This window comes from Vombatus ursinus, unplaced genomic scaffold (assembly GCF_900497805.2).
Source record: "Vombatus ursinus unplaced genomic scaffold, bare-nosed wombat genome assembly UNPS02014820.1, whole genome shotgun sequence".
Classification (NCBI taxonomy): Eukaryota; Metazoa; Chordata; class Mammalia; order Diprotodontia; family Vombatidae; genus Vombatus; species Vombatus ursinus.
This window is the reverse complement of record NW_020954598.1, coordinates 4729950-4748418: the sequence shown is the minus strand read 5'-3', so window position 1 is coordinate 4748418 and position 18469 is coordinate 4729950. Positions and strand designations below refer to the sequence as shown.

Genomic DNA, 18469 nt, shown 5'->3' with positions numbered 1-18469 from the left:
CATTTTTCTGAAAAGAGATCCCCAGACTTTACCAGATTGCCAAAGGGGTCCGTGACAAAAAAAGCATTAAGAAGCCTTCTTTCTGCTTCAACAGTAGATCAAATAAAGAAGGCCAAGTCTAGTACATAGGGATCATAGATACAGAACTGAAAGGAAATTTACAGGTCATACAATCCAATGCCTCAATTTGAAGAAACAGAGGCCTAGAGAGGATAATTAACTTGTGCAAGGTTTCCAGTCAGGAAGTGATGGAACCTGGGTTCAAACTAAGGTCTTGTGGCTCCAAATTCAGATCAAATAGCTTGAAATTCCTGTTACCTAAGCAGAAGTGCAAACTCACTGGGGGTGTTAATGTTTCAGTCTAAAATTTTAGATTGCTTAATGTTATTGTTATGCATATGTGGAGGGGGGCCAGGGTGGTTCTATTCATCTTGTAACAGAGAAATCAAAAGAGCAAAACTCTCATTTCCCTGAAACAATCTGCATTATTGCATAATATCCATTAAACAATGGAAGATTCAAGCCAGGGGATTTCCCACAATGATTGACCTAGTAAGTCAGTAGCCAAGCCAGGGTTCAAACCTAAGTCCTCAGTCATGGCTTCTCTGACAGAGCCTTAGTGCCCCAAGGCATTGTAGTAGGCTCCAAAAAGTATCCTAGAACCCTAGAATGCTTAGGGTTGTAAGGGATCCTGGAGCTCATGGAATCCAACTCTCTCATTTTTCAGATGAGGAAAATGAGTCTCAGAGAAGCTAAACTACTTGCACAGGATTACCCAGGTAGTGGCAAAGCCTTGATTTGAATCAAGGTTGAGTGAGTCCAAGTTCAGTACAAATAACTTGACAGCCGTCCTATTGACTAAACAGAAAAGCACCACTTGAGGCACTAAGATTTCATTTCAGAGCTCTTGAGTCAATTAACATTATAGCATTGCACACAGCCTATGCTAGTCAGCAGGTGGTGGGGCCAGGATTAAAAATCTCACCTTTTAACAAAGAGATCAAAAAAGCAAAATCTTCCATCTTTCCTGAGATGCATTATTATATAATATCCAGGATAGTGCAGGAAAGTGCAGGGCAGGGGGTTCCCCAAACCCAAGATCCTTGTAGCCCTCATATTTCACTAACTTGAAACTGTGAGAGGAGCAAATCTGATCTTCTCCAAAGACCACAGTGCATGTGTACGAAGGGTTTTGCTAGAATAGAAAATGATTTGGGATCTTTGTAGCGTGCTGAGTCTGGGAAACTCTTCTGTTTTGCTCAAGAGTACAAATTATTAATGTTAACTCCAAGAAGAAGTTGAAGGACAATGAGTAATCATTTATTCAATTAATTAACCAACAAGCATTTATTAAGCATTTGCCACTGCCAGGCACTGTTGTAAGCATCGGAGATAAAAAGACAGAAGTAACAAATGTCATTATAAAAGAATTATACTTTCTTCAATACTTCATGGCCCCATGATCCCATCAGTTCAGATAATGACCTGAGCACATGGTGTTCTTGAGTTACTGCAGCCATAAAGAGACCATCTCCAGTGACTAATATTTTGATGGTAAGCCTCTCTCTTAGCTAAGCTGATCTAACTTTTTTTTGTTGTTGTTGACAGCTCATTTAACCTCTCTGATCTTTACTTTCCTCATCTGTATAATAATAGGAATGATGATCTTCAAGATTCCTGGGATAACATCCTTCTTTCTCAGAAAGTTGACTCCCAATCCATTGTCATACTCATACTAGAAACTTTTCTGGTTTGGTAGGAGTTGTATTCCACTAGCATAGCCTTTCAGAATCCAATGTCACCTTTACCTTGATGAAGCATTGGAGAAGGGCTTTAGTGGAGGTAGAAAAATTCACCCCATAACAGTCTTTTGACTAAACAGGGATCTGTGCTCATCGGTCAGACCTGAAGTATTCATTCTGAAAAACAGTAAATATGAATTGTTTGGAATCTCTGAGGTTAATTGAACTAAAATGTGCTTCCCTTGTGTTGTTTAAAAATAACCAAATTTAATTTTCCTCCCCAATGTTTAACTACATTGCTTTATTTTACTGCTGTTTTTTGTTTTTGTTTTGTTTTGCTTTTCCAGGCTGGATGATAGATGCTGACAGTCGCCCCAAGTTTCGTGAGTTAATTGTAGAATTTTCTAAAATGGCCCGTGATCCCCAGCGCTACCTTGTTATACAGGTAATGACTTTTTGTGCTCAAGTTTTGCTCAGCTGGAAAACTTCTTTAATGAGAATCAAATCAAGGGACAGAAAATCATTCTCTTCAACATAAAATATATGTAACCCTGTTATTGTCTAACTGCTTGTGGATTGGGGATATACATAAAATATATGTCATGTGGAACATGTAAATTTAACCTGGAATTGGAACAGGAGAAGGAGAAGACACTGGATTTCCTTTGACAATTTATGAAATTCTTTTAATGACCCCATATTTCTCTCAGAAACAGAAAGCTCGTATTTTTCATGACCATATTTATCCAGTGTTGCTGTGTAGCCAAGAGTTATGAAACTTTGCAGTAACCAAAAATTGAACATTAGTATCACACAGAGGGTGTTGGAGGGGCCCAGGAGAGGTGGAAAGAGACTATAATACAGTACAAACAAGGAAAACAGGAATAAAGGATATGGGAGGGGATGAAACAAAAAAAGGCTGGCCTTATATTAAGAGCAAGGAACAACCAATGGGCAGGCTGAGTTTTCCATAGGTAGCCTCCTAGTGTTAAGAGAAAATTAAGATGACCCCCAGGACATTGAATGGACCCTCTGAGATGAACTTATAGGACATGAGTCTAACAGGATGAGCAAGCACGGGTAGGTTGTAATCTGTATCACTGGAGGGAACATTCACATCAATCCATTGGAGTACTTGGACAACACCATTGTTGGACAACACTCAGAAACGATGGGATATCATGTCATTAGCCCAAATACCAGAATTGTAAAGAGATTCCATTGTGCTTACCCTGTGTCTGTATATGTGGAAAACTATGCTGGACACAATTAAAAGGAAAAGGAAAGATGCAGTCCTTGTTCTAAGCCTTTGAAAATATCTCCCGTCATCTAGGGGGCCGTTTGGAATCATCATCATCATCACTTCTAGTATTATTTTCCATTGGCAGAATTCCACATTTATGATGTATTTGTAAAATAGAACAAATCACAAAGAACACTAAATGTAAGGTCACTGGCCTGAAGTACAGTCCCATCTCTGCCACTATGACCTAGAACAAGTCACTTATCTCTGGGCCTCATTTTCTTTCTTTGTAAAAGTCAAGGATTGAGATAAATAACTACTTAGGTACCTTCTCACTCTAAAATCCTTTAATATGTTGACCTTTACACTTTTTGCACTATCGATAGCTCATTTAACTTATCTGGACTTCAGTTTCCTCCTCTGTAGAACAACAGAATTGGACTGCTTGTCTGAAAGGTCTTTACCAACTGTGGGATAACCTTCTTTCTTACTGTAAGCAGAGGGTGATCTATCTGCCACTTTGGCTGATTATAAAACTTGGATTTGAGTCTTGGCTGCCTCTCACTAATTCTCTCACTTTACTTCTCAGGGCCTCAGTTTCCCAATATGTAAAATGAGAGGTTTCTTTGAACTTCTTAAGGTGGCCTATCATTCTCTGAGCCATCTACATTCCAATTAATGGCAATTAAATTAAAGCCAAAGCATGACTAAAAATGCCTCTCTTTCTGGTTTTTAACTTTAACTTCACTTAGATCCCTTTGAGATGAGAGATAGTGCTCTGAGTACATGAGTCTAAATCTACTGATGGGAAAATAACCTTGCAAATTTACCAGTTCAGAAAAAATTCCAGTCTGCTCCTTTACTAAGAATCAAACTGGTAATGAAATAAATCAATCTTGTTTATAATATGTAGGCCTAGAACCTATAGGTTTTTTATTTTAAATGAGAGGGTAAATGAGTCCCAACAAAAATTTAAGAACAGATAGTACTAGATTCCAATTCAGAAAATGTTGTATATGTGATGTGGTGGCCCTTGGCAATGCCAGGATTTCAGTGTCCCCCCCCCCCAATTTTCCCAATCAAAGCATTAACTCTAATGCCCAGTGGCAGTACCAAGTCTGGAGTCAGCCCCAGGCCTGATTGAAAAGTGGATGAAGTTTATGTTTTCACTCTCTTTGGGTTGCCCCTTCCCTCTTCTTTCTCCTCCTGATGTTACCCTGAAGGAATTCATTCACTCTCCCCAGGACCTAACCTAAATCTCGTTCCTATTATACTTTTTCTCAGCTAGTCTCCACTAAAATGTCATTGTATAGACTTAAGATCATAGGATAATAGATTTAGAACTGGAAGGAAACTTAGAAGGCATTTATTTAGTGCAGCCACCCCCTTTGCCAATGACAAAATTGAAGTTTAAGATATTGCCTTTCTCAGAATAATTTTCATTTTAATAGCAAATGCTTAAGGACTAAAAAGTCTTTCAGACCCAAAGAAATGAATCTGTAATGGTAGAATTTGGGGTGGCATGGCAAGTAGGGTTGAAACTATTTTAAAGCACAGGATGATGGGATCCTGCCCAGTGTTCTGCGCCATGTAGGTGGCCAACCTCTACCACTCGTAAAACCAGCCTTTAGGTTTACATGAACTAAAACCAAAATAGGTAACCATTGTCCCATATGTACCCCAAAGAGGCATTATATTTATATTTTTTTCTAGCCAAAATGTAGCCTCATATGAAGTCAATATAGCCCAGATAATAATAGTATGTAAAGTGCTCTTCCTTACAGGATCCCCTTTTCTTTGGCAGGGAGATGAAAGAATGCACTTACCAAGCCCCACGGACTCCAAATTTTATCGCACCCTTATGGAAGAAGAGGATATGGAAGATATCGTAGATGCAGATGAGTACCTTATTCCACAGCAAGGATTCTTCAACAGCCCCTCCACATCTCGCACGCCTCTCCTAAGCTCTCTGGTAAAAAGCCACATCCATGGTGTCACCACACACAAACCTGCTTGAATGAATCCCATTTACAAAAAAAGAAAACATTCAAGCAACTAGGCATCATTTGGTTTTTTTCTCTAAATTACCAGTTTAAAAGAATTTTTTCCTTGTTCAACATAATTTTGGTGTTTTATAACCATAGCTTTACATATAGAAATGTGGACCAGACCATTGGTTTCATGGGGATGGGCAACTCTCAGGTGACAAAACTCCTTTACCATTGCAATGCCAACCTCTGCAATTTTGAGTCTTAGCTGCCTGTAGCAATGAGTGATTAAGTGACTTGTCCAAGGTCACACAACCAATGTCTGTCCTAGGCAAGACCCAGGTCTTTCTGGCTTTGAGATGGCCTCTCTCTCCCACTGCTATGGAACTGCATCTCCAAATAGGGCCTTACCTATAAAGCAAGTATTTCAATATTTCCATCCTCATTATATGTGGAATTTATAAAGCATTTAATTTAGTACTTTTACATGTCTATAGTATATATACTATATTGGTATGCAGGTGTATGTATAGAAGTGCTTATAGATGTGTGTGTAGGCATGTGTATAAATGTTCAAAATCAATCAATCACCAAGCATTTATTAAACATATACCAGACACCTTGCTAGGCACTGGCAAAACAATCTATGCCCCAAAGAGCACCTTCTAGTTTTTATTCTTTTGGGGGAGGGAAGGAAGCCATTACCTAATAAGAGTGAATCCCATAGATTTGCTAAATCCCAAATTCAGACATTAATTTCTAACTCAATTGTAAAAACTCAACTAAAACTTGGTGAAAATCAATTCCAATACCAGAACCCAACTTCTGTGTTTCCTAAAACTCCCAAGACAAAAAAAAAAAGACCATTTTAGAACCTCACCCCCCTGCTCTTTCTGGTGGAACAGAGCAATGGGGATGAGGCACTCCTGAGCTGAGCTTTGGCAGGCAGCTTAGGATTTCCTGACAGTGATGGGACTGTCTGATGTGTATATTCTAAAAGAAATTTCTAAATTTCTCTTTCAGAGTGCTACCAGCAATAATTCTGCCACAGTATGCATTGATAGAAATGGGGTAAGTCAGACTACACACTAACCCACTGTTGTCCTTTTCCTGTACTGTATCTTTGAAACCAGATAATCTTGTTTTTATAGTTCCTTCTGAACCTTTCTTCTTGTATTTCCCCTATTCACACCAATGAAATCAAGGATCCATAAAATGTTGAAAGATGTTTTCTCCAGTCAGTGTCATAAGCAGCCAGTTGATGGGCATAGAGTTGGGCTGCATTGTTTTCTTTCTTGCTGTAATGATATGTCTACTTTCGTTCCTCTGCCAGCAGGTTTGCCCTGTGAAGGAAGAAAGCTTTATCCAGAGATACAGTTCTGATCCCACTACTGTCTTACTTGAAGACAATGTGGATGATAGCTTCCAGCCTGTACCAGGTGAGTGTATTTGTAGTCAATAGATTCATTGCTATCCTGCATGCCCTTAAAAACCAGCAACCAGTTTCACTTGATTCTTATCGATATCTGTTACAGAACGCAAAGCTGTAACTAGAATGGAGTGACCAGGGCTTTGACTTGGGAGTGCCATTGTCTCTGAGGGGATACCCTATAGTGACTTCTGTCCTTCTATTTTGTGATCCCTCATGAGACCAGAGAGGTACATGAGTACAAGTGCCAATGCCCACCATCCCCATGGTAACCCTCTCTCTGCATCCACCTTCCCCTCACACTCTTACAGATTACCAACAGGACTTTTTGGGAACACACCCCATTACCTACCCCTCATCATCTGAATTTGCCCTAAATACAAGATTTTCTAGTTGTGACTCTGATAGGGTATTTTTCTACCTTTTGTCTCAAGAGTGCTGATACAGAGTCCAAAATATTCAGTTTGTTTCATGAAAATTTTTGAAGAGATATTAAAACATAAGAATTTGGGCTTGCACATAAAGCATTATGTAGTGGGAAAAGCACTGGACTAGGAAAGGAGAGACCTGGTTTTAATCCTCATTTCCACACATTTCTAGCTGTATAAATGTGAAGTGTCTTAAATTCTCTTTGTTCCAGATGCAAAATGGGGATTATATCTTCCCTGTCTAATGCCCAAGAGCAAGGCTAGATAATCTTTTCAGGTCTCTCCCCTTGCTCTAGCTTGAAGATAATCTGTTTCTATGTAAACATGTGATAGATGAATTTTAATGAAGCTTTTATATTGAATTTAACTGATTGACTGATTGTTGACTATATTGTTTCATCTGAGCGTCTGCAGACTGGCTATGGTGAGACCCAAACAACTAATCAAGACAAATAATTGGCAGCCCTGAGCTGTTTCTCTGTTCTAACTCCATTCTAGACCTCAGGGATACTTCCAGAACTAACTAGTTATAGCCTCTTAGCCCCATTTCCACTCTGCCACATTCTTCCCCCTGAATCATAATCTCTTCAATTCTGTAGTGACGTATGATTTCCAAAGAGCCATGACCTCATCTTAACTTCTTAGTCTAGCCCTCTATCTATTACACCAATCAGTGAAGAGCAAAGAGGAAAAATGGAATGTAGAGTTGAGTTAAAGAAGAGAAGTGTTCTCTCCAGGATTTCCCCATATTCCTCCTACTTCGGCGTCACTAGTTACCTGGAGAAAAAATTGACCAGAGAAGGCCACGTATACCTAACTTGACTCATGAAATTCCTTCCCCATTTCTTTTTAATTCTAGAATATATAAACCAATCGGCTCCCAAAAACCACACGGGCTCTGCCATCCAGAACCCTGTCTATCACAACCAACCTTTCAACCCAGATGCCTCTAAAGACTCTCTGTACCAAAACTCACACAACAGCAGTGCAGTGGACAACCCCGAGTATCTCAACACAACTCAGCCCAACTTGATCAAAAAAGCCTTCGACAGCAATTCCTGCTGGAACCCGACAGCCAACCACCCAATCAGTCTGGACAACCCTGACTACCAGCAGGACTTCTTCCCCCAGGAAGCCAAGCCAAATGGGGTTTTTAAAGTTCCTGCCGCAGAAAATCCTGAGTACCTCAGGGTAGCAGCACAACAAAGTGAATTCATTCAAGCTTCAGCATGACCCTTTGCCAAAAGCCTTCCCTCCCTCCCTCCCTCATGCAGCCATGGAATCTAGCTGCCCCAGGACTGAGCTATGGACAGCAAAGGCAGCAATCATGCGATGTAGCCACTCACTCACACCTTTCCTTTCAAGCCTACGGGCCAGACATTGCCACAATTGGCTTTAATTTCCTTTGGTACGATCCGGGGCCTGTCTTCCGTTGGAATTGTCCCCCTTCCTGGGCATATAATGGAGTCAATCCCAGGCAGATTTCCTGCAAGTGCATTCCTTCATCTTTAATCTGTGAGACTTCCCAAATCAAGAGCAAGATGCCCAGGAAGCATATTTTTCCGTTTGTACAGAAGTTAATTGTTTTTTTTTTTTCTACACCATACATTTGAAAAAATAATAATAATGTTTGTAAGTATTTTTTTCTTACAAGATCCCATTGGCACGTTCATGAGAGAGATGATTATTGACTATAACATGCACTACCCTGAAGGGACCCAGACTGGACTGAGTCAAAGACGCATATGATGAAAGAAAATGAGCTTTACGCTCTTCGGACTCAGCCGACTTAACAGTTCATCCCATGGGCTTTGTCCTTCTTTACATGCCAAAGGCCGAGAAAGAACATTTCTTGGTTGGCGCAGCATCAGCTCGCGACGAAAAAGAGAAACAGACCAGCCTATGTCATGCTGGCCACAAGAGTTACAGAAACCAAGTGGAGGAAGTCTCTCCCTACGCTTCATTGTAAATGTGCCCACGGTACTTCAAACTGTTTTTTTTTTAAGTGTTTTCTGATTATGAATACTCATCTGATTCTTTTCTTTTTCATTTCGTGTCTTTGCAACTACACTTGTTAAAATGTTTTCCCTCAATGCTTCTATTATGGAGTGGAGGGTGGGGGTGTTGGGGAGGGAGTAAAGACACTAAAACAAAACAGCCAAAGCTGCTGCTCTCTTTTTACTCACCCTCATTTGGACAAAGGGCCTTTCTTTAAGATGGGATGAAAATGCAGAAGTTTGCAAGCCCAAGCAAAGAACTTAAGTCTCAGGTGAATCTACACCAAACCTAAAAGTGTTTACCTAAACACTAAAATGAATAGAAACCTAAAAATGAAGATATCCAAAGGGGGGAAAAATTGAAATTGTTCTCTATTTCTAAACACTCCCTTAGTTAACCCATGAAAATTGGGCCTTAACGGTTTTTAGATTTTTTTAAAAGAAAATTTAATGAATAAGCTATTTTATTCGCTACCAAAAACATTCTCTAGTGTGTTTTCCCCAAAATCCTTTCCTTGCCCCCTTTTCAGGTTACAAAAGATGGGCTAGATCCTGTGGAAAAACTATAGTGTCTTACAACTCAATATGTGTGTGTGTGTGGCTCTACTTTTCATAAAAGAAATGCGGAGGCAATAATTGAGAGGTTGCAATAAAAATCCTAAATATTAAATGGTGAATTTGAAGTTAATGGCTGTGTTTCCACAAAAGTCCACAAATATTTTTTGAAAGGGTGGGGGGGAGGTAGAGATGAGAATTTAAGGTTTGTGAAGATGCCCAAAATGTTTTCGTTTAAAAAGGGAGGATTGTGCAATGTTAAGACAGATAAACAGGTTGGACTAGTTTTTCAAATGTTTGAAGCTCCCATCCCACCTTATCAACTAAAGACACTCAATGATTGGCAGATAAATCCCACCAGAACACCAAGTGTGTAGAGAGAGCCCATCAAAATATAATGCCAAACCAGTACCCACAGAGCAGCTTTCCAGACACTGAATTAATTCAGAGGCCCTGGTGTTGAAAGCATGTAAATGGTGCACCCGTGAAAATATGGGCTTGCCCTAGAAAATGTTTCTTCTGTTACTTTCAAGATAATGGGTGCTCCAAAGAGAGTTTCTAACAAAAAAAGTTTGAGTCCGTGTTGAAATGAAGTCAGTGTTTCTTTTGTTTTCTAACTACTAGGTAGCCATGTGTCTGAGTCAGACCTCAACACTGCAGGCAGAAATACAATTTTATGTTATCTGTTTTAGGCAAGAGGTTTTTTTAGTTTGATAGTTATACTTATAGATTCCCAGAGTTCTCTGGATAACTTTCATCCATCATGTTTTACTTTTTTTTTTTTATGGAAAAATGAATCAGTATTTACAAGAAAAGGTAATCTTAAGGCCTCATTGATAGATTTTTTTTTTCATCATTTCATCATTCTTGTCAAGAAAAGCATTTTACCCTGTGGTCCTATTATTAACTGAGTACTTCATACAATCCTTTCTCTAACTTGTGAAGAAACCAGTAACTGTTGGGGAAAAAAAGAGCTGAAATTCAGATGAAATGTAGCAATGAAAAAGTAAGATGGATTTTTTTTTTACATTTCTTCTTAGCATATACTGTAGCAACCTCAACTAATAAATTTAGAAATTCATCAGAATTTAGAATTCTCCAGCATTAAATCTAGTTGAGATACTCCAGAGAATTTTAAGTTGTGTATGTTTGAATGATTTTGCAGAGAGTAAACCTAATTTGATGGAACTAAACAGAACCTCTTAACTCCAAGCTTCTAGCCATAAAATATTCTACCATTCGGTACAGGATCTGCTGTTACATATGTCAGTCATGGGGAATTGGAAGGTGGGGCATGAAATTCCGTTTTAATGGTGAGGGGGGCTTGTTGACATTTAAAATATAAATGTAAAATTGTGCTAGTTCTCACAGAAACCAAACCACTGATCTTGTCATTCATTTTAACAAAAATATCTATCAGATCAATAGATGGTTTCAGACCTGATTAAGGGTACGAGGACTTTAATATATATAGCATTAAAAAGCAGTTAACATAGATTGCACGTTGCTTTAAATCATATACTATCAGCAGGGGGAGTCATAACTAGGATGGAAAAATCCAAGGTTTTATTCTAGGAATGAAATTTAAAAGATGCTCATAAGATCTGCAGTCCTTCAACAACCTAGAGAAACAAAGTTTGCCACCTAGTTAATAACAATTATTTATTAAAATAGGAAGATGCCTGTAAGTGGGATAGCTAGGGTGAGGTTGTCCACCCCACTCTGTTCCCTAACAATGTCTCCATGTTTCAATATCCCAAACAGGGGCTATGAGTATTGCCTTAGGGTCTTTATATCCCCTTCAATAAGATAGACTTCTCCTGAATGAGGGGACACATCTTTCTACTAACCTAGATGAAGTTTATAGTACTTCACTGGGGCACAAAAAAGAATCCTGGTTATAACTCTGATTAGCATTATTAAATTCGTCATGCTTCTTCACATAAAGACGATGAAAATCCATTTCATCACCCATAAAATGAAGAGGTTGGGCCACATGACCTCTAAGGTCCCTTCTAACTCTAAGAATCTATGTGCCAAGGTCTCTTACAATTCTGACAATCTATAGACTATGAACATGTCGAAAGCCTTGATTAAACAGATTTGAAAAAAAAAGTTAATAATTGGAGACATTGTTAATAATTGGAGAAGACATTTTCAAAAGATTTTTCCAAACACATTTGAAGGTCTGGTTTAAAAATGACCCAAGAAAGACTGAATTTCATGTTGCTCACCCAAGTGAAAGCCAATCATAGAACTGGACATCTCCCCCGCTCCCATCCCCCACCAATACCACTACTTTGTCATTGTAGGGATGATGCTAAAATTGATTCCCGTGGTTGTTGTACTGGAGTTACTAATAGGCAAAAGCTAAGATATTTGGGACCCTATTTAGAAGGAGGGGAGCGGTCACTGTTGTTTCCTAGCGCTTTTAGAAGAATCTAGAAAGTGTGTTAATCCAAACAGTCATGGCTTTAAGCAACTATTAGAAAATGCAGGTGCGGAAAGCAGTTAATAGAAATGCCAATGCCTCGTGACCAGCTCCGTTGCCAGCTTGATTTCCCAAAGACAAAGAGACTCGCTTAGAGGATTTTTCTTTGTAAGCTAAACCATGTAGTGGGAAGCCGACAGCTGGCACTGAGGTGATTTCATTTCTACAGGGTGAGACTCAGCCCAATTACCTAATTCTTAAGCATTTTCTGCCCCCATCAAGAATGAGTAGAACAATGTCGTTTGGACTCAATGGGTCCAAAATCCTGAGAAAGGTCATCCCACTGAGATTCTGCTGGATTGGGGTTGAAATTGGACAACCCAACCTCAAACTTTTAAAATCAGTGGCTGGCCCTTAAGTCACAATGCCAGATGCTCCTTATGCTTCAGCTAATTCTTTCGGATTGACAAAGACAGTCTTAAGAGTTTTTCAAGTTTTCAAAGGGTCAAGCTTACATCTTCCAGTGCCTTCACTTATTCTCTTGCCTTGAATGTTCAATTCCTCATTCAATTTCCTTGAATGTTCTTACCCTCAATGTTCAACCTTTTTACTGTTTGAATATCACACCCCAACCTGATCAGATCTGAAAGGTTGACACCATTCCATCCGTTATACCTCTCTTCTGTCATATCCATTGAGGTATTGACATAGAAAATACCCCAAAAAGGTGTGTATTTCATTAGTAGTGTCTTCATTTGTCATTTCAGTTAACATTATTTTCCCATGACTGCAGTTTCAGTTTCTTCCTCTGGAAACATAGGGTCCAAAGAATGAGGAAGGTCTTGTAGATGGGTGCTAGCCTCCTTAGCCCACATGGTTGTGGTTTCCCACCAGGTCTGCTATGAAAGTTATGCCAGATTCCCATAAGTCATACCCCATCCCCCACCCCACGGCTTCAGGCGCTTGTCAGATTAAACCTGTGGTAAGCCTCATCCTGCTTTAACTGGATGTATCCAGGCACTTTCCTCTCACTGAATTTACTTAAGAACCTATGATTCTATTCTGATGTCATGTTGAGAAGGGTCTTACAAGATGTTCATATATGAAAATTAGTCCTTTCACCCCATATTCTTGGCAATGTACTTTCACTATTGAATGTGACTAGCTTCCCCCCACCCCAGAGGCCAAGAATGCAAAATGTAGCAGAATTTGAGTCTAGGGACTGGGGATCTTATTCTAGTAACTTGTATGTCCTTGGTCAAGTCATTTCACTTATGGATCATAGTTCATTCATCTACAAAATAACAACTATCATAATATAGAAATCTATGGTATCCAACCATAGTTTCACCTCTACTCCCAAAATCAGGGTGGTCTAAAAGACATTGACCATAATAGGAGAATTCATTAACTGGATCAGGCCATTGTTTATGCTGGTATATGGATTTATCAGAAATATTTGTTCCTAGCTTGCTGGCCTTTTATTGCCATGATTTTATCCTATGGTTGGTCATTGGAATTTCTAATTTGTAGGAATCCACCTATGTACTTCCAGGTTGGGCACATAGTACAGATATCTCTGGTGCAGTAATAATGATAATAATAATATTTGGCATTTACATAGCACTTTAAAGTTTGCAAAGCACAAGAGAAAAAGAGATGGGTAGGAATTAAGCCAGTGATTTTATTAGTATAAGGTATTCTCTTCACCAGTGCAGATTAGCACCTTCCTCTGCCATTTAAAGTTAAAAATGAGTCTTTTGAGAAGTTAAGTGACTAGCTCAGGGCCACCTAGCCAGTGGGTGTCAGTGTGTCAGATGGGACTTGAATCCAGGGCATCCTGACTTTGAGGCCAGCTCTCTTATCTCTCATACCACAGTGAGATTTGTGTTTGTGAATGCACGCGCAGCTGGTATTTGGACCTTACAAGAACCCTGTGGCGTAGTTACCAAATGTTTTATTATCTTTTACAAATGAGAGTCAGAGAGATAGAGATTTGTTCACGATGACACAGCTATCAGCTAGTAAATGTTTGAAGTAAGATTTGAACCCAGCTCTTGGGATGCCAAAGCCATCACTCTATCTACTATACCACTCTATTTCTGCTTTATGGATATCTACTCTATCCACTACACCATGTTATTTGTAATTGCTAGTATCCTTTAAATCTTCACATAACACTTCAGTGTGAATCTGATGGGAGATTAGAGTGATTTACTTGGCAAGACAATTAGGTGACTCTAACTGGGACTTCATTGGGGAAGTGATGAGATTAAGCACTTTGATATTGTGTATTTCCTGGTGCACAAATGCAAAAAAAAAAATACATAAGCTCCATTTCTCTGATGGCTGTTGAGATTGACCTGGATTTCTCTTTTAATTTTTTTCTCCTTTGGCTTATTTAGTGAGTAAATGTCATTGCAACAGGATACTATCCCGTTGTACCTTAATGTAATTTAAGTACATGGAAGAAAAATGGACCATTTGGGAAAACTGTGTATATTTTTACTACCAATGCTCTTGTTTAAGGCACATGACTTTTTTACACTATTAGAAGTTACCTCCTACGCAGGTTTCTTCTACCAGAATCTTATTTTTCTAACTTTGCCAATACAAAGAAAGAAAGGCTACCATTGAGAAGACACTTGAAATTTTAGGAATTTTTGTTTGTTCTTTGTTTTTAGAAAATCTATTTTTTGTGAGAAGAAAAACAACTATTAATAGACCCCAAAGGGCTGCAATCATCCCCAAAAGATTAATAATAATTCACATTTATTTAGCACTTTACAGCTTGCTAACTACTTTCCTCACAGCAATCCTATGAAATAGGTCTTGCAAGGATGGTTATCCCCTTTTTTTCTTGATTAAGAAAGTGAGGCTCTGAGAATTTAAATGACTTGTCCATGAGGACATAGATGGAAAGTGTTTCAGGTAGGACTTGAACACAGATAACCCCTTGCCAGTGGTCTATTCAGTATCCCACTTTCTTTAAGTGAATCAATCTCAGTTCTAGTATTTCTGTATTAGTGGAGATACGCGATTGATGGGGGCTCAGACCCAATTACCCATAGTGCAGAGGAGAAGGTTGATGCTACTTTTCAAAGTACAGTTTCCATCTCTAAGGTCTAGGGAAGTAATTACATTGGGCTTTAGCACTTCTGCCCGCTAGTCTGGGTTCAGCCCCATGGGTCAGCTGCACTTAAAATTTTTGTTCTTATTGAAGAGGGAGAAGTCCTAATGACACATGCTGTCATTTAATTTCTATGGCAGTATTTTAATAAAAAAAGAAAAATTCCATTCTCCAGTATCTCCACTCTCCCTTCCAAGAAAAAGTAATGTTACTATTGTAATGATTCCCTAGGGCTAAAGAATTATCACACCAACAAGAAAGTTTATGGCAAACATGTGTATATGTATATATGTGTGCATATATACATTATACATATAATTGTTATGCATAAATCAACAAAAATATAATGTATGGACAATTATGAGTGTTTCCCGATGAATAAAAAATGATTTTAAGTGAGTTCTAATTTGATGTCTAGCCCTTCAGAGGTCCTATTCATTTGAATTGAACACAGATTCTGCAGGTAAAGATACCGGGACCACATTAGCAGTTGTGCCCTCACAGGTAAAATAAAGACTTTGGACTGGATTGCTTTTTAGGGACTCTCCAACTGTAAATCATATTATTCTATGAACCTCAGTCCCAAGTCCCTCCAGGCGAGATTCCATTCATTCATCAAACACCTGCCATGCGCTGGGTCCTGTACTTAGCTCTGGGGATACAAAAACAACAACAACAAAAATGGTCCCTGCCTTCAAAAAGCTTCCATTTTACTACATCTGTACCCTGTTCCACAGGATCAGAAACCAGGATAGAAGCATGTAATTTGGTTACATCTGAGAAGGAGGGTTAGGTGGGCGGGGAGGGAGAGAGAGAGAGAGACAGAAACAGTTAGTAAACCTACGCAGGCATCTCCTCTCTAGCGTAGAAACTATAAAACAAAACAAAACAAAACAAAACCATTAAAGTGGGGAAGGGGGCAGGATGGGTAGTGCTAACAGTAAGGCAGTTTATGATTTTTTTTCTTTTTTGTTAGCCTTACCCTTTATTCTAGGAGTGGCTGCTTATAAAATTAGGTAAATGCATATTCTCTCCTTTTGCCTCAAATAAATTGTTGCCCCACTGTTGTAGGAAGAGAGAAACTATTCCTAAAGCTGTCCTAAAAATTCAATTAATATGGGGTAAGAGTGATTGGACAGGTTTTGAGGGTATGTTACACATGGTGTTGAGCCCAAGAAAGGTATTCTTGCCCATGTAATAAATTTGCTTTCAATACATAACTCCTGGGACAAAAAGTGAAGAGGGTTGTATTTTGTGCCTATAAGGGGAAAACCAGCAAAGTTTGTCCAGTGCTTATTAGATCATTGTGTCCAGCCTCTTAAGCAAAAGAAGTAGCAAAAGATCAGTTTCATCCCTACCACATAACCTTGCAAATGATTCACATAAATCCATACTGCATGTTAACAACAACAAGACTATTCATCTAATTTGCATCTAAGATAACAGTGTTGAGACAAGATCTGATTAATCTCTTGAAAAATTAGTCGAGATCCCGTGGATCCACTGACCATGTTTAGTCTAGTGACAATAGAGTTATTTACTAACCAGGTAACAAGGTCTTCATTTTAGGGATTGTTGAGGCAATAACTTTATCAATTTCTCCATACACGGTACTTTTTAACAATTTAGTTATGCCACAGTAAAACACTTTGTACACATGAGAAGAAGCAAGATTTTTATATGGTTTGTACTATCAATCAGACATACTGGTTGTTTGTATATTATGTGATGAAAATAAGGTGTATATTATTCATTGTTTTTTAACTTTTGAGAACCTATATTGTAATAATGATGTTTCCTCTTCCTCCAAACAATGCTGTGTAATTAATGGAGTAGATGTTAGTCATAAAAGACTTAACACTGATGCTTTTACATGCTGCCTATGAACTTGTTTTTAACCAGGAAAAATCCAGCCAACCAACCTTAGAATGGAGACATCTCCAGGATTCTGTGTACTCAAACATAGAAATTGTATTTTCCCGCATGAGTATTTTGATTTCCTCTCCTCATATCCAGCATTGATGGTTAAATTCACCAGGTGCATTCTAAGCAGAAGTCTTGAGCTGTGACAGCAGCTTCCAACCCCACCCTCCCTGCTGAATGTCTCTGGGAAGTATTCTTTTCCTCCATGGTTTCTTCCAGCCTTTTGTCTTCCTGACAGTTTCAGCAGAACTCAGGGAGAACTCTTAAGTGGAAAGGGTTTCTTGTTGCAGGCCAAGTTGGTTTTTTTTTCTTTTTTTTCCTTCTCCCAGTCATCAAAGGGAACAGAAGTCTCTTTGTAATCCTGACACAAGTTCTGAAACCCAAAAGGGATTCCCATTCTGAGCTCCTGATGAACAACACCAGATAGGGCCACACAATCAGCCATTCACAAGATGAATGCTTTTTTTTTTTTAATGGGTTTGTGCTTAGATTGTCCTTGTAAGAAAATCCCCTCCAGTGGCACGCAAGACACCAGGGAGGGTGAACTTAATAAGAAAAACCAAAAACAGCCAAAGAGCTTACACATCAAAGAAATCGATCAGAAGCCTCTGGCTCAAGGAGGGAAAAATGATTCTTACAATGTGAAATGGAGAAAAGTAACTGAAACTTATGTTCAGACTTATGCAGAGAAGTCAGATAGGTTCTCCTTTGAACAGGCATTAGTCTTTAACCTTGTAAATGGAGAAGAGTGACTTCCTACATGGTATGAGCTAGAGGAGGGAAAGTTCAGTTCCCTTTATTCATGTTAATGGCAAGGGGGCATAGACTTAGGTGTAAATTCACCCTCCTTTTCTGTGAGATGGGAGCAGATCAACTTTCAGAAGGATCTGGGTGAGCATGGTGGTTAATGGCACAGAACAGAGCACTGGGGAATGTGGTTCATAAAATGAGCTATGGAGAGAGGAAATCACCCAGAAATTTCTCTAGTATATTAGCAATGCTTAACATTTTTATTTTAATAAATACTTGGAAAAATAAAGATGTGTTGTCTGTGTTCTTCCCCCTAATGACCAGCAGAAAAGACCATAGAACTGGGAATTAGGAGACATGGGCTCTGGTCTGGGCTTTGGCAGCAGCTTATTCCATCTCTCCACCCTAAGCTCCTTCATATATAAAATGCAGAAATTGAAATAGAAGATCTTTAAGGATATTGACAACCCTGAAAGTATCTAAGTATGGTTATCATCAGTACTTACCCACTATATCAGGACTTACCAACTTAGAAAGTATCTAAGTATGCTTATCAACCCAGTACTTACCAACTCAGGGCCAAGAACAGAATGTTTCCTTCAAATGGAAGGCTTAGAAGAAACAACCGAATCAGTGACAACCAATCACAAAACCTCAAAATTGGAAGGCACCTCAAAGGTCATTTAATCCAACCCAGACCTGAACAAGAGTCCCCTCTAATAATAACCACATTTATATGGAGTTTTAAGGTTTGAAAAGTGCTTTATAAATACTATTTCATTTGATCCTCACAACAACCCTGGGAGGTAGATGCTATTGTCATCCTCATTTTACAGATGAGGAAACTGAGGCA

The 18469-nt window shown here is 38.9% G+C and overlaps 1 protein-coding gene across 2 annotated transcripts in view; it reads left to right on the top strand.

Annotated features, from left to right (window-relative positions):
- The window catches only part of EGFR (epidermal growth factor receptor), a 249476-nt gene extending 231571 nt beyond the window's left edge, over positions 1 to 17905 (top strand). Inside the window, exons 24-28 of one of the 2 annotated variants that reach the window (XM_027837181.1) lie at positions 2090 to 2187; positions 4790 to 4957; positions 5997 to 6044; positions 6310 to 6412; positions 7690 to 17905. In XM_027837181.1, the coding sequence (XP_027692982.1) occupies positions 2090 to 2187; positions 4790 to 4957; positions 5997 to 6044; positions 6310 to 6412; positions 7690 to 8063 (791 nt within the window). In that variant the 3' untranslated portion in view covers positions 8064 to 17905. Of the gene's footprint in view, positions 1 to 2089; positions 2188 to 4789; positions 4958 to 5996; positions 6045 to 6306; positions 6413 to 7689 lie in introns of both variants that reach the window. The other variant, XM_027837180.1, reaches the window with a different exon arrangement.
- Positions 17906 to 18469: the final 564 nt, after the last annotated feature.